We start from the raw sequence: 16,739 nt of genomic DNA, 5'->3' as shown, positions 1-16,739 counted from the left end.
TCAAAACCCCCTTCCCCTCCCCCTTTTCTGATGAAGGGTCTAGGCCCAAAATGTCAGCCTCTCTGCTCCTATGATGCTGCTTGGCCTGCTGTGTTCATCCAGCCCTGCACCTTGTTGTTTCAGATTCTCCAGCATCTGCAGTTCCTACTATCTCTGATTTATTGAGCACTTTTTTTAAACAGATAGTGATTTTCTTCAATTGGCTTCCTGACATTTCTGGGTAATCATTGCTCTTGTGTGAAAGGAAAAGAAAATATTTGTTCAATTCCTCTGACATTTCTTTGTTCCTCATTATAATTTCCCTTATTTCTGACTGTAAGGGACCTACATTGGTCTTTGCTGATCTTTTCTCTTGTCCCATATTTAGACAAACTTTTACAGTCAGTTTTTATGTCCCCTGCAAGTTTTCTCCTCTTAATCAATCGTTTTGTCCTCATTTGCTCAATTCTAAAATGTTCCCTGGCTTCAGGATGGCTGCTTTTTCTGGCAACTTTATGTCTCCTCTTTGGATCCAATACTATCCCTAATTTCTCCTCAGGCATGGTTAAATCACCTTTCCTGTTTTTCTTTTGTACCAGATATCAATGAAAAAATGTTTTAAATCATACATATGATCCTTGACTAATAGCTATTGCCTATACACTGCCCATTGTTTTCCCATGTGTCTTCCTGTTCAGGTTCCCATCACTTTGCCATTCTAGACTAAACCCTCCTGAACAGCACCTCTGGAATAATCCAACTGTCTATATTTGAGTTCAAATAGCCAATGAGGCCCTGTAAGCTGGACTGTCGATATGCATCGTGACCAGTGGTTGCTCACCATGCCCTTTTAGAATGCCTTGTTAACAACACATCCTTGACCCTGGGAGGCAACATACTATTTCTGAAGTTGTAAATGGTGTCTATTGCCCTTACTAATGAATTCCCAATTACTATATGCTTGCCATTCTTCTCCCTCCACTCTTGCACAGAAGTAGCTGTTACACCATAGACCTGCTGCTGTCTCCCAAGAGGTGTCTTAACAGTATCCAAAATGGTCCGTCACACAGGGGAATGGTCACAGGATCTCCTGTACTGCCTTCCTCCTGTTATGGAGGGTTTGGTCAACACTTCTCCAAGAATTAAAACCAAAACACCCGGAGAAGCTTGCCTTGCCTCGCAATCTGTTAAAGGAAGTGTGAAAAGTGGTATAATCTGCCTCTCATCCAAATCGGTTATAAAGGTGTAAGTATAAGTTTATAAGTAACTTTATAAAAAGTAACACTTTATAAGTAACAAGTAACAATTTATTTATTTAACTCTTACAGCAAACAAATTAACAGAACTACTAACAAAACAAACAATTCCCTCATTAACTACTAAAAATTCCCAAATAAAACAAAATTCTAATTGTATGCTGTTCCAATAAACACAAGTCCCACTTATAAAAACCAAGGTAATAAGAAAAAAATAAATTAAAACAGTCTCTCAAAATTAGAGCCAGGATAAGTCTTGCGGAATGTCCTTTGCCTTTGCCACTGTTTTCCATTCAATGCTTTTCTCCATCAAATTCTTTTGTCAGGAACTTTAAGAGTGCCATCGTACCTTTATTTAGCTGGTGCTTAACGCATAGTTTAGAGCTTTCTGTGAGAGCTAGTGAGTTTCTCTTCAGATGGCAGTTCGCTCTCACACCAATTTTCAAATAACCTCTTCTCTTATACCCTTGGTGACCTATTAATTTCCCACAATACGATCGGTTCTAGATTGTCAAAACCATCAGTTTAAATTTAATTGAGTTTTGCTATCAAGGCCTGGTTTAAATTAATTGGCTAAATTGCTTAGTGGCATTATTGCTGGACTGTTAATCCAGAGACCCAGATAATGTTCTGGGGACCTGGGTTCGAATCCCGCCACGGCAGATCATGGAATTTGAATTCAATAAATATCTGGGATTAAGATTCTAATGATGACCGTGAATCCATTGACAATTGTCGGAAAAACCCATCTGGTTCACTAATGTCCTTTAGGGAAGGAAACTGCCATCCTTACCTGGTCTGGTCTACATGTGACCCCAGACCCACATCAATGTGGTTGACTCTTAGCTGGCCTCTGGGCAATGAGGGATGGGCAATAAATGCTACCTGGCCAGCGACATCCTCATCCCATTAATGAACAAAGAATACAGGTAAAAATGCTGCTTTGCCTGATACAACGTTTCAATTTCAAGAACTCTGCATCTCACTGCAGACTTCTTTAAAATCTCTGAGCCCGAGCCCCAAAAAATACTATCTTTTAAAGGGACCATACACTCTTCCTCCCTGTCATTTTACAAACATCAAGTACTCTACCCAACTTCACAACACTCCACTCTGCCTGGTGGCGCCTAACCCCCTTCTACCTATTCAGTCTTGATCTGGGGGGCTGTCCACATTGAGGTTCTCCTCTGCAGCTCCATGGCTGTAAAGCTACTTGGTTTTGGCTGCCAGAACTACATGCAGGATCCAGGCAGTGTCACCTGACTTGGGTCCTTACAAACAAAATTTCCCTTGACAGTGTGAACTTCTGCCATACCAGTCCACTGTCCCATTCCACACCTGAAACATGACCCCTCGCTCCACGGGAAAAACAGAGGTTACCTGCAGGTCACTCAATTATGCTCAGTGTGTGCTGTCATGAAATTTGAATGTGTTTGTTTTCAGCAAGGGTCAATGGACAGCAATTAAATATTGGATAATTCTTCATTTCCCAAAATCAATGGTAACAGCCACACCCAGAATGAGCTAATGCAGCGTGATTAGTTTCGTGGCTCAATATCAGGACACTCTGTACCTGAAACAAAGTGAGTCAAAAAGGTTTAAACTTCACAGCCTTTGAACATGCACACGGAAACAAATCTGATATTACAGCAGACTGTAATTACTTAGCTCCCACAGATCTGCTCACTGAAGGATACCACTGCCCAATACAGCAGGTTCCAAATAATGTCACAAAACGAGTATCTACTGCCCAATATTAAAGCAACCAATCGTTACAGGGAATTAAACAACAACAAAACTTAAATGAAGCAATGTAAAACTGCTTGACGGCACTGGACCAGCAATACAGAAATACAACATTTAATGAACATCAAATTTGGAGCAGGAGTAGGCTATTTAGCCCGAACCTGCCCTACCATTGAACTAATTTGTGGCTGATCTCACTGAAACTTCAAATCCATACTTCTGCCTATTACCAATAAACTTTCATTCATTTGTTTCACAAGCATCCACCTACTTTAGAAATTCACCTCATCTGTTTTAAATGGGTGACCCATAGTTCTAAATTCTCCCGTAAAAGGAAACATCCATCTTCTCCACATCTATCCTGTCAAGAAGGCTCGGGATTTTGTGTTTCAATCAAGTCATAATGCTACTCTTCTAAACTCCAGCAAATTTAAGTCTAGCACATCCAACCATTCCTCCTGAGACAACGTGCCCATTCCAAGCATTAGTCTCGTGCACTTGCAACTCTCATTAAAAAGGGGACCAGACTGTGCACAGTATAAGATAGTCTCACAATACCCTGCTTAACTGAACTTACATATTCAATTCCTCACTCAACGATAAAATTCTAAGCAGCTTTTCTAATTATTTGGTGTAACTGCAAATTAATTTGTTTGCAATTCATGCTCAAGCTCTGCAATCTCATCATTTAGATAATATGCTACCTTTTTATTCTTTTTGCCAAATGGGCAATTTCACATTTTGCCACATTATACTCCACTTGCCACATCTTTGCCCACTCACTTAGCTTAGGAGCTTTTTTGCGTCCTCCTTGTGCCCTCTTGACAACTTACTTTCCCACCTATCTTGGTGTAATCAGGAAAACAGTACACGTACTTACTTTCTTTTGTATGAGTCATTTAAATAAAAAGTTCACAGTTGAGCCCCAGCAGTGATTGCTCTGGCACACCTCTTGTTATATCTTGCCAACCTGAAAAAGACTCATTTTATGTCCACTGTCTCCTACTTGTTAACCAGCCAATCTTTGATCCAACCTTGAATTTTAATTTCACTTATCAAATGCCTTCTGGAAATGTAAGTGCTGTACATCCACTTGATTCCTTTTTTTTAATCTATAGTATACATCACCTGTTCAAAAAACTCCAAAAGACTGGTCAAACATGACTTCACTTTCATAAAAGCACGTTGACTCTGCCTTGAACTTACTCTCTGGCCCTGCTATATCTTTTTTAATAATAACTTCTAACGTATCTATATTCCAACAGATGTCACACTAACTCATCTGTAGTTTCCTGCTTTCTGTTCCCTCCTTTTTTAAATAAAGGACTTACATTACTTTATTACAATCTAATGGGACTGTCTAAATCAAGGGAGTTTTGGAAAATTAAAGCCAATGCACCAACTTTCTCACCAGCATTTTTTGAAATTGTAGGAACAATTGCATGAGAACCCAGGCATTTTTCAGCCCACAGCTCCAACAATTTACGAAATACCACTTCTCTTTTTTCCTGAATCTCTCTCTCCTTCTCTTTCATTTCTTTATTTATTGTTGCATCTGGTATGTTACTTGCAGCCTCTCGGTGAAGAGGTATACAAAATACCTGTTCTTTTGTCTACCATTGCCTTATTTTTGCTATCAATTCTCTCGTCTCATTTTCTATAAACTAATGCTTACTGAGTTACAAAAAGAGAAGATGCAGGAGATACACAGCAGGTCTGACAGCATCTATGGAGAGAAAGCAAAGTTAATACTTTGGATCCAGTGACCCTTCTTCCGAACTCTTACTTGCACCCTGTGTTAACTCTTCTCTTTAAGCATTTCCAATATTTCCTGCTATCCATCTATTTCAGACTACCTTCCTCTCATACTAATTTCTCCCTTCTTTATTTTTTAAACCTGACCTGCTACGTCTTTGCATGTGTATATGCTTTCTCCTTAAGTTTGATATGAACTTTAGTATCTCTAGTTAACCACTGATTTTAGACATTCCTTGGAATTTATTTTCATCAACGCATCAATTCCCACACCAGCTGAGGTTACCATAAAAGGAATCTTCTTCTCAACTTCTCCGCTTGCTTGAGACACGGTGACCCCACAGGTTAAACCACGACCTGTAGTCTCTCTCTCTCTCTCTCTCTCTCCCCGAGGGAGCAGCCTGATAGTCCGGTAGGACTACAGTGACTTTAACCTTATTTATAGTTTCGATCCGAACTGTTTCCTGAACTTTGATCATCCCTCACAAATATGCCAATACCATTATTAACTGACAAAGCCAACCTTCCACCTTTTCCCCATCTCCCATCCATCTTAAATGCCCTGTGCCCTTCAGGATTCAGGTTCCATCCTACAGTCACGTCTCTAACACTACCAGTCCATTCCTGCGCTGCACAGGAGGCTGTTGAGTAAGATAAGGGCCCACGGTGTTAGAAGCAAGGTGCTAGCATAGATAGAAGATTGGCTGTCTGGCAGAAAGCAGAGAGTGGGGATAAAGGGGTCTTTCTCAGGATGGCAGCTGGTGACAAGTGGTGTTCCACAAGGGTTAGTGTTGGGACCACAACTTTTCAATTTATACATTAATGATCTAGATGAAGGAACTGTGGGCATTCCGGCTAAGTTTGCAGACGATACAAAGATAGGTGGAGGGACAAGTAATATTAAGGAGATGGGAACGCTGCAGAAGGATTTGGACAGGTTAGGAGAATGGGCAAAGAAGTGGCAGATGGAGTACAACGTGGGAAAGTGTGAGGTCATGCACTTTCCTAAGTGAATAAAAGCATGGACTATTTTCTAAATGGGGAGAAAATTCAGAAGTCTGAAATGCAAAGAGACTTGGGAGTTCTAGTCCAGGATTCTCTCAAGGTAAACTTGCAGGTTGAGTCAGTAGTCAGGAAGGCAAATACAACATTGGCATTTATTTTGAGAGGACTTGAATATAAAAGCAGGGATGTACTCCTGTGGCTTTATAAGGCTCTGGTCAGGCCACATTTGGAGTACTGTCTGCAGTTTTGGGCCCCATATCTCAGGAAGGATGTACTGGCCCTGGAGTGGGTTCAGAGGAGGTTCACGAGAATGGTCCTAGGAATGGAAAGCTTAATATATGAGGAACGTTTGGGGACTCTGGGACTATACTCATTGGAGTTTAGAAGGATGAGGGGGGATCTAATTGAAACTTAAAGAATACTGAATGGCCTGGACAGAGTTGATGTTGGGAAGATGCTTCCATTGGTAGGACAGACTAGCACCTGAGGACACAGCCTTAGAGTAAAGGGAAGACTTTTTAAGAACGGAGATGAGGAGAAACTTCTTCAGCCAGAGAGTGGTGAACCTATGGAATTCACTGCCACAGAAGGCTGTGCAGGCCAAGTCATTGAGTACATTTAAGACCGAGATAGATAGGTTCTTGATCATCAAGGGGATCAAGGGTTATGGGGAGAAAGCCAGAGAATGGAGTTGAGGAAGCCATGATTGAATGGCGGAGCAGACTCGATGGGCTGAATGGCTGCTCCTATGTCTTATGGTCTTATTCATTTCAATGTGCACTCCCAGTTCATCTGTTTTGTTTCAAGCATAACGTGCATTCAGATACAGAGCCTTTAGTTTAATTGGTTTACTCTCTGTAAATTTCTGTTGGTTAACACTTCCTATAACAGTCTATCATTTCCCATACTCTTTGGCCATGGCTCTACCCTTCAATGACCACATCTTCCTAAATCTGATCCTTGCCCCCACTATTCAATTTAAAATCCTTCCGACTTCCCTAGGTATGTCGTTGGCAAGACCATCAGGCCCAGCACGGTTCAAGTAGAGACTGTCCCTTAGGAATAGTTCCCATATTCTCCAGTACCGGTGCTAGTGCCCATCAATCGGAAACGAATTATCCCCTCAATTCTGCATTCAGCTAGTAATTTGCTGATGTTCACCAAGGGTAAACAGAATAAGCATCAATACTGTTCTTTGTAAAAGTTGGCCTGTTTTCCAGGACAGGGAACTTGGTCACTTCTACCTTATTTCCCAATCCCACAATACCCAAGGGCAGTCTTAAAATAGTCAAACGCAGCATGGCCTACACTCGAGGACAAATGGAACCTGCATGTTCAAAATACTGCCACACTGCCTTCATTTGGGATCATCTACAAAACCACGCTTTTAAAAATCAACATCAGGAGATTTCTGAATTGTACCACTCAATACATCGTCCAGGCCGACATTAATACGATTAATATCCGTTTCGGATTCCTCTCTTTCAGTCAATTACTTCACCATTTTTGAGTTTTACCTTGGATACACATGTACATAGTCCACTATAAAGGAGATGGGCCCTGGGCAAAGAATTCACTTCGAATGTATTGTCTTGAAAGGTGCAGGATTAAGGTACCCTATGGTATATGAGCTACCAGAAATCACGAAAGGCTACAATTAATCAATCAGTCTGATAGAAACAATGAACGGAGATGATCAAACATATTTGCATTGATGAAGCAGGCAAGGTACCCAAGGTCTGGAAAGTTGACGCAGTGGACTGGCTCACAGCGGGTGATGTGTGTGTGGAATGAACTGTCAGAGAAAGTGGTATATTCAGGTAGTTACAATGTTTAAAAGACATTTGGACAATATAGGAATAGGAAGGGTTTAGACGGATATGGACTAAACGCAGGCAAGTGGGACTAGTTTCATTTGGGAATCTTGGATGAGTTGGATCAAAGGGTCTGTTTCCATGCTGCATGACTCTATTAGAACATTAGTCAGGAGCTCAGTGCCCCATTTTTAATTTTTCTTTGTTGTCTCAAACTGAACCTGTTTGAATTTTTATTAGCAAATTGCACACTGCGCATTGAAGCGCATGTCCAGCACAAATTCCTGATTCAGCAGCTTCTGAGTTAAGTCACAAGTCAACCTGATTGGAATCAAAGCTTTCAGCTGACCTGAGCTCAAACTGTCCCTTGTATTCACTGAATCAGTTCTCACACCTCAGAACAATTCTACGGCAAAAAAAAACACACCTTGTGGCAAATTCCACAGTCAAACTCAACACGTGCCTGAACACAACTAGACATAGGGAACATGGATGAAAAAGCAGAAGGCAAAGTAGTGCAATTCACACACTTGTGCAGAGAAAGAGGAACCCTGAGTTCTTTCAGCTCTGTCAATGATCTCCCAGTTGTCAGACACTGGAGAATCACAGCAGCAATATCAGTGCAACAAACACACGAGAGCAACTTTACCCCCCAAAAGTGTCAGCATACTAAACTTCTAAAACAGGCACTGAAAACATCAGATTCATTAGCAGCTACATTCATGAGCACCTGATAAAGAAATCCCCCTGTCTATTCAGTTCTGGAATATACTACAAAACAAGAAACCATTGAGCTGAAGATTGTTAAAACAAAACACAGGCCATACAAGGAATAACACGATCTGTGGCATAACCTAACTGGACAATATCAGCAAGAGAACGCAGACTGAACAGTCAGCATAACAACCCCCACGAACAAGAACATGCACAAAATGCTCAGCAAGAGTCAGCGTTCCTCTATACAACTTGTTCACTATCTGTGCACAGTAATAATCTACAATCCAAGTTTACAGTTTTCAAAAGTCACTTGGCTATTAGGTTATTGATCAGGAGATGCAAAGATACAAAGATACAAAGATGATACAACTCGCTGCCTTGGCCACAAACCACTCTTAACAATTAACTAATCCTAAATTCAGTGTCAGAGGACAAATCGTACCACATCTATCTTTAAAATATTCATTTACAAAATAGACTCGGTACCATATTTACTTTCAATAAAAGACATTAGATTGTAGATCATTACATTTCTTTCTCAATTCTCAGGGTCACCTATTTTCAGCTCTGAAATTTTGAAGAACTATATATTACAGAATAATATGAAATATGAAATGAGGCCACCAGTCTTTCAGTGAACACTATGGTGAGCGGCCTGTTCCCAAGATTCCACAAATGCTGATATGCAGCAAATTTACTGAAAAAGACAAACTTAGCCCTCAAACTTCAGCATATCTGGCAACAACTTGTATTTCAACTTGTAGTTCCTGTGACAGAAGAAAATGTCCTTAAACACTTCCTAGGCATATTATAGAAGACAAAGTACGGTAGCAAACCACATGGAGATAATAGGTCAGCTAACCTAATATTTGGTTAAAAGAGGTAGGTTTAAGAGTGTCTTAAAAGGAGGTGGGCAGAGAAAGCAAATTCCAGAGACGACAGCCCAGGCAATAAAAGCACAGCTACCAATTGCGTTGCAATTAAAATTGGGGACTTGCAGAACCTAGAATTACGTGAGCACAGATATTTCACATGGCTTTGGGGGTGAAGGAGATAAGAGATCAGGATGGGTGAGGCTATGGAGAGCTTTGAAAACAATGAGAATTTTAACTCAAGACATGAATCGCATACCAGCGTCGGTCAGTGAGCACAGGGATGATAGGCCAACAAGACAGCAGAGTTTTGGATGACTTTAAGTTTAGATGCCAGAGACCATCTCCCATTGGGATGTGGGCGCCATTGCTCTCTTTTGCCCAATTCTAATTGCCCTCGAACTGACTGAACTGCCACAGGACAGTCAAAAGTCCCAGATAGACCAAACTGGAAGTGGTCAGCAAATTTCCTTCACTAAACCAGATTATTTTATTGACAATTCTAGATTTTCTTCAGTTACATTTCACCAACTTCCATGGCGGTATTCAAACCCATGTCCACATAGTATAAGCCTGGGACACCAGATTACCAGCACCTAAGTCTTTGAATACTCAAGGTCATAGGAACAAAGACAATTGAGGGGGTAGGAGATGACCTGAGACAAGCGAAGTTGAACAATGTTACAAACAAGAAGACAAATAGTCTTAGCAATGGTACAAATACGTGGTAAGAAGCTCATTTCGGAGTCAAACATGACAAAGCTTGCAAACAGTCTGGTTTATTCTCAAAGTTGCCAGGAAGAGAATTAGGTTGGCAGCATGCAGAAGGGCCCATTACGCAACAGCTTTTACCACATATTTAATTTTTGCTCAGCCACCACTGGATGAGGAACACTGGCAGAGGTGGAGGTCATCAGGATGCATGTGAAAACTAACACGGTGTAACATGTAGATGAGACCATGGTTGGGGGGCGGACACTGTATTGGTGGTCAGAGTTAATGATGCCAGAGAAGCCATCAGTTACGTCTTAACCGTACCACCACCCCCCAGATAGTCAAGAATGGTGCTTCCGGGGTCGGAGGTGTGGGCGGTTGTTGGGTCATGGGGGGGGACGGTACGTTCAGACGGGTCAAGGAGGACAAAAAAGTAAAGTTTGTCTTTGTTACAGTCAAAAGTTGTCATTTTTAACTGACAAGTGTCTTTTGCAGTGGGAGGAACAGAATACTAAGTGAAGGTATTTGAAAATGGAGCTCTGGAAAAGCTGAAAACTTGCCTTGTTGAATATTTCCAGCAGTTTCTTCTGTCATTATCCCTCAACTTTCCCCAGGAAAGGCCAAATCACATGGTGGAAGTGATTTAAAGATAATACACTAATAGCATTGCCAAAGCACAGCCTCCAGCTCAGTGACACTGCCAAACAATATTTTCTTTTTAAACTGAGAACAAGGAGAACTGTTGCCTGTGATGAAGGACATCACCAAAGCTTTCACAATGAGCTCAAACTAACCACTACCAGCTTATCTAACAAGATTTAAAGTTGTTTAAAAAAAAGTGCATTTGTAGAAAAGGAGACAGGAAGATAGATCCACTTAACTACCCAATTGTCCAATGGCTTTTAAACCGTTAGAACATACAACATAGAAGTGTACAGCACAGGAACAGGCCCTCAGCCCACCATGGGCACAATTCTAAACTAATCCAATCTGCCTGCATGTGGACCATATCCCTCATTTCTCTGCCTGTTCATTCTTAGGCTGTAGAGAACACTGACAAGTGCTCAGTGGTTAGCACTACTGCCTCACAGCACCAGGGACCCGGTCTCAATTCCACCCTTGGGTGACTATGTGTGGAGTTTGCACATTCTCCCTGTGTCTGCATGGGTTTCCTCTGGGTGCTCCGGTTTCCTCCCACAGTCCAAAGATGTACAGGTTGGGTGGATTGGCCATGCTAAATTGCCCATAGCTTTCAGAGATGTGTAGATTAGGGAAATGGGTCTGGGTAGGATGTTCTGAGGGTCAGTGTGGAATTGTTGGGCTGAAGGGCTTGTTTCCACACTGCAGGAATTCTATGATCTATGATCCCAGGAGCAGTGATCAGCCGTCTCGGAATTGCCAGAATCAGAGTCATTGTGCTGATCCTCCTCCCACAATTCAATGATTTTAAACTCAGGAACCAATACAGAATAACCTGACATGTCAAAGTCAGGATAACGAGAGACTCTGACAAAATGAAATTGCCATGAATTTGCAGTGCTTTTCTTGGTTAAAGTTTGTTGACCAGTTCCTGTCCTGTAAATTCAAGACAATACAAACTGCAACCACGCGGTGCCAGCACTGAAGAACATTCAGCCTCAAGTCTCAAGGACCAATCAAGCAGACTACTGTCCCTAAACACAGCTTCCAGACAAGTCGCAAGTACTCCAACACACTCCTGATCAGAGTATCGTACACAGTGGATTGAGAAACTGCATCATTTGCATCTGCTATTACCCTGTATTGTTGCAAAGATTGAACTGGTTTAGTTTCTGGCTACCAGTGATCCCTGGAAAATATTACGAGGTTCCTAAGATTACATAAACCAATGGACAATTTTAACCACATTTGGACATATATCAAACAGAAACCTGTGTTCTCTCTTTTCAGATACTGGCTGACCCAACAATTACTATCATTTCAGATTTAGTTTTACATGAGTCAACAACCCAACATATGGCACACAGGAAATAAAATTCAGAATCAACCTCAGAGGCTGAAGTATTGCCCACAGCTGATACTTCAATGCACCTTTGACCAGTAGTTACTGTCAAAGTGTAGGAACAGGTCCATACTTCTAATAGAACGCAATGTCATAACATCCTCCTATTTATTCCACATCTTTCATGATCTCAGGGCACAATTGCAAGTGTGACAAGTTTACAAGAGCAGCTTCTATAGTAAAAGTAAAAACAAAAGAAATTTAGGTTTTATTAAACAACACAATTTGATTCATTGGTCTAGTGGTATGATTCGCATTTCGTGATCATTTGTACAATGATGTGAGAAAGGTTTCAAGTTCAGCTCTAGATGAATCCTCAATTGTTGCACAAACTGTCAGTTGCGATTTCGGACAAGTTGAGCGAGTGGGCAAATGTATAACAAATGCAGCATAACAAGGATAAATGGGAAGTTATCCACTTTTGTAGCAAAAACAGGAAGGCAGATATTCTGAATGGCAATAGATTTGAAAGGGGGAGGTGCAATACACCTCATACACCAATTGTTGGAAGTTAGCATGCAGGTGCAGCAGAACAGAATCCCTACAGTGTGGAAACAGGCCATTTGGCCCAACAAGTCCACACCAACTTTCTGAAGGGCATCGCACCCAGACTTACCACCCTAACCTTGCATTTACCAAGGCTAACCCACTCAGCCTGCACATCTCTGGACACTACGTGCAATTTAGCATGGCCAATCCACCTAACCTGCACATCTTTAGACTGCGGGTGGAAACCAGAGCACCCAGAGGAAACCCACGCAGACACGGGGAGAACGTGCAAACTCCACATAGACAGTTGTCCGAGGCTGGAATTGAACCTGGGTCCCTGGCACCGAGAGGCAGCAGTGCCAACCATTGAGCCACCGTGCTGCCCTTTTGGCGGTTGAAGTTGGTAAAAGGCACGTTGGCCTTCAAAGTGAGATGATTCAAGTACAGAAGTTAGCATGTCTTGCTGCAATTGTACAGGGCCTTGGTGAGACCAGGCCTGGAATATTACGTGCAGTTCTGGCCATGACGAGAGTTCAGCAAAGGCCTACCAGACTGATTCCTGGTACGGCAGGACTGACGTACGAACAGAGACTGGATCTGTTAGCAGTACATTCACTGGAGACTAGAAGAATGGGGGGTGGGTGGAATCTCAAAGGAACCGATAAAATTTAACGGAACAAGGCAGGGTAAACACAGGATGCTTCCAATAACTGGGGAATCCAGAACCAAGCATCGCACTCTAAGTATAGGAGTAAGGCTATTTAAAACTGAGATGAGGAGAAATTTTTTGACCCACACAGAGTGGTGAGCCTGCATTTTCAATGAACAGTCAAATACATTTCTTAGGGCTAAGAAGATCAAAAGGTATGGGGAAAAAGCAGGAACAAGGTAGAATCGGATGATCTGCCATTGATCATATTGAACATGGCGGTGCCAGTATTGGGACTCCGGTGGACAAAGTCGGAAGTCACACTACACCAGGTTACAGTCAACAGGTTTATTTGAAATGTCAAGCTTTGGAGTTCCTTTGTCAGGTGATGTCAAGTACAGACAGCAGAGATTGAGTGAATCCCTAGAAGAGTATAAGGGCAGTAGGAGTATACTTCAGGAGGAAATCAGGATGGCAACAAGGAGACATGAAATAGCTTTGGCAAATAGGGTTAAGGAGAATCCAAAGAGATTCTACAAATACATTAAGGACAAAAGGGAAACTAGGAAGAGATCAGGGTCCCTTAAAAATCCTTCCAGGGAAAAGGAGTTTCAGTTACATAGCTGGTTTGGAGAAAGGAGCCCTATTCCTCTTGAAAAGTGTAGATTTAGAAGAGATTTGAAAGAAGTTTTAAGATCATAAATGACCTATTGAGACAAGGACAGGGATAACCTGTTCCCATTTGTGGAAGGACTGAACATCAGAGAACATCAACTTGTAATGATGGGCAAAAGAACAGTGACATTAAAAAAAACATTTTTAAGCAGCAAGTGGTTACGATGTTTAATGACCTGTGTGTGTTATGGAGCCAGTGTCAATACAGATCTTCAAAAGGCTTAAAGCAGAAGAAACGTACACAAGGAAACAAGGTGCAGAGCTGGATGAACACAGCAGGCCAAGCAGCATCATAGGAGCAGAAAGGCTGACATTTCGGGCCTAGACCCTTCAGCCTTTCTGCTCCTATGATGCTACTTGGCCTGCTGTGTTCATCCCGCTCTGCATCTTGTTGTCTCGGATTCTCCAGCTCCTACTATCCCCGTACACAAGGAAACGTCAGGTTATTGGGACAATCTGAGTTACTCTTCTAGACAACTGAAGCAGAGGATGGACTGAATGATTACAGCAAAGAAATAAATCAACAGATAAAATCAGTCCCTACTGTCAATTAAGGTACGCTCATTTACTTTACAAAAGTCATCCATACTTTTCAACACTAATAATCTGCCCTGACCATCCCTATTCTATTGCAGATAGGATTCCTTTCATATGTCTGCACATGACAGTATCAGAAAGCAGTAGCCAGACAGGTTGTGTCAGACTGAAAGAAAAAACAGACAGGTGAACAAAGAGGGCGGGAGACAGGGGGCCGGGGCGGGCGGGGATCAGGGAGAGTGTGTGGGAGGGGAGTTGGGGACAGTCACTGGGAGCCCGCAGCAGCCTCTGACACCACCCCCTCCACCCCCACCATTCCCCAGCTGGAGGCCAGCCTCCCGGTCGCTATAGAGACGGCGCAGCACAGTGAGCCTAGGCCGCAGGAAGTAAGGAACCAGAAGCTACACCACCACCCCCAGGGACTGGCTTCCTCTGCTGGGCTGGGCGGAATTCAGGCTGCAGTCCCTGTAACACCCCCTCCCTCCCGCTCCGTTCTCTGCCCCTTACCCGTATCCCTGGAAAGCCTGAGGCCTGGGCAACCCTTATAACAAAGAAGCCTGGGCCTCTCCCTCCCGCCTGGCCTCAGGGCCCGCGAGGCCAGCACCGCACTCACCAGGTCGCGAGTGTTTTCCATCAGGGCCCACTCTCCTACCGCCTCCTCCGGCTCCCCGCCGCCCGCTACCGCTCCCCGTCCCGCTGCCTCCGGTTTTTCTTCAAAACTCCGCTGCGGAATATCAACAAAATTAGCATATCGGCCGGCTGAGTGCGCCTGCGCGCCTCTGGCCCCACGCCCCCGCTCGGTCACGTGGTGCCTGGGCCTTTAACTGGGAGAGGTCGTGCGCATGTGCACACAGGAGCTGCTGTGTCAATTTCAGCGAGAGGTTTCCAACCCTCATCTGCGCGCTCTCTTTCCATTGCAAATCTCCGAGGTGCACACTGAGAATGTAAACATATCACCACCAGCTTATCAAACTCTATGCGCTCCCATCAGTGGGAGCAGCAGGTGAAGTCCCAGAAACAAGCTCAGTCATAAACACCACTTCACCTCTTTCTGAACGTGGTCAGTGATTAACTTTGATCCAGACACTAACTCGCCCTGGGAGACAGTAGGAACTGCTGATGCTGGAGTCAGAGATAACACAATGTGGAGCTGGAGGAACACAGCAGGCCAAGTGAAGAAGGGTCCAACATCAGCTTTCCTGCTCCTCTGATGCTGCCTGGCCTGCTGTGTTCCTCCAGCTCCACACTGTGTTATCACTAACCCGCCCTGTGATCTTTTTATGCGCTCTTATCGAGAAGACGTGGCCCTAGTTTAACATCTTAGTCAAATGATGGCATCCCTTAATACAGCGCTGCCTCAGTACTGCACTGAAATATCAGCTTCGTTTTGTTACTGGTCTCTCCAGAGGGCACTTTCACGCAACAACCATACCACTCGGAAGTTATTGTTTCAGAAGTAAGAGTTTATTAGGCTATCAACCCTGACGCTACTGCCCCTACTGCCCCTACTATTACCCGTAGCCTTGACTGTCATAGTCAACACCACAAGCTACACTTAGTTGTAGAGTAGCTTGCTTTGATGCCTTAAGAGCACATTGTAAATGTGGAACATTTCAATCAACTGACAGTAATCACAGACATCATTAACACCTTAGTGATACAAGTATTAAATAATCTCCAGTACCTTTGCATTAGAGACCGAGTGTACGCTCTTCAAGTGCGGTTAGAGACAGAAATGAATTAGGTTGTATTCGTAAAATTCAGATCCGATTCTCACACCATACATTCTGTCCTAATTTTTATGTCTTCGTATTCCTCTCCAGTTTCCCTTTAACTGCATCAAATCTACGCACCTCAATCACCCCATGTGGTAGTATATTCCACACTCTCGCCACTATCTGCGTAAAGACTTTGATCCTGAGTTCCGTATTGAATGTGTTCAGAACGATCTGATGTATTCGTGGACCCTAGTTGGGAACCACAAGTGGAAACGTATCAATTTATTCCGACTCTATCATATTATACTTTTAACGTCTTGATCTAGTGCCAAACATGCAAGTTTGATATAACAAAGAGCAATGGATGCTGGAAATCTGAAACAAAAACCGAGGAAGGGTCACTGGATTCGAAACGTTAACTTTGCTTTCTCTCCACACATGCTGCCAGGCCTGCTGAGTTTCTCCAGCAATTTTTGCTTCTTGATGCAACAATATGAGTTTTCTGTGATATGGACTTTAAAGTGCTGGATATACAGCACCATGGTTGATAGTAATTACCATGTGACAAATATCTTTATGCAATTCTCATTATAATGTGCATACTTGGTATGTTTTCTCTGCCCAGTGGCATGACCTTGACACATTGGCTCAGAATTAAAAATCAGCAGTTTTTTTTGATGGTTTTTATCACTGGTGGTTTGTCATTGCCTTCTACTATCAGGGGCAGGTTGAGGAACCAGTTCCCAAATCTAACTTCCCCTCCTCGGTGGTC

The 16,739-nt window shown here is 42.9% G+C and overlaps 1 protein-coding gene across 1 annotated transcript in view; it reads right to left on the bottom strand.

Annotated features, from left to right (window-relative positions):
- LOC125485894 (MBT domain-containing protein 1-like) overlaps positions 1–15,941 on the bottom strand; it is a 33,674-nt gene extending 17,733 nt beyond the window's left edge. Inside the window, exons 1-2 of the mRNA XM_048611075.1 lie at positions 15,934–15,941; positions 14,863–15,067 (exon numbers count right to left, since the gene is read on the bottom strand). Coding sequence (XP_048467032.1) covers positions 14,863–15,067; positions 15,934–15,941 — 213 coding nt within the window. The remainder of the gene's footprint in view (positions 1–14,862; positions 15,068–15,933) is intronic.
- Positions 15,942–16,739: the final 798 nt, after the last annotated feature.

The sequence above is a fragment of the Rhincodon typus genome, chromosome 23 (genome assembly GCF_021869965.1).
Source record: "Rhincodon typus isolate 14 chromosome 23, sRhiTyp1.1, whole genome shotgun sequence".
In the NCBI taxonomy this organism is placed as follows: Eukaryota; Metazoa; Chordata; class Chondrichthyes; order Orectolobiformes; family Rhincodontidae; genus Rhincodon; species Rhincodon typus.
This window is presented reverse-complemented; position numbering and strand designations above follow the sequence as displayed.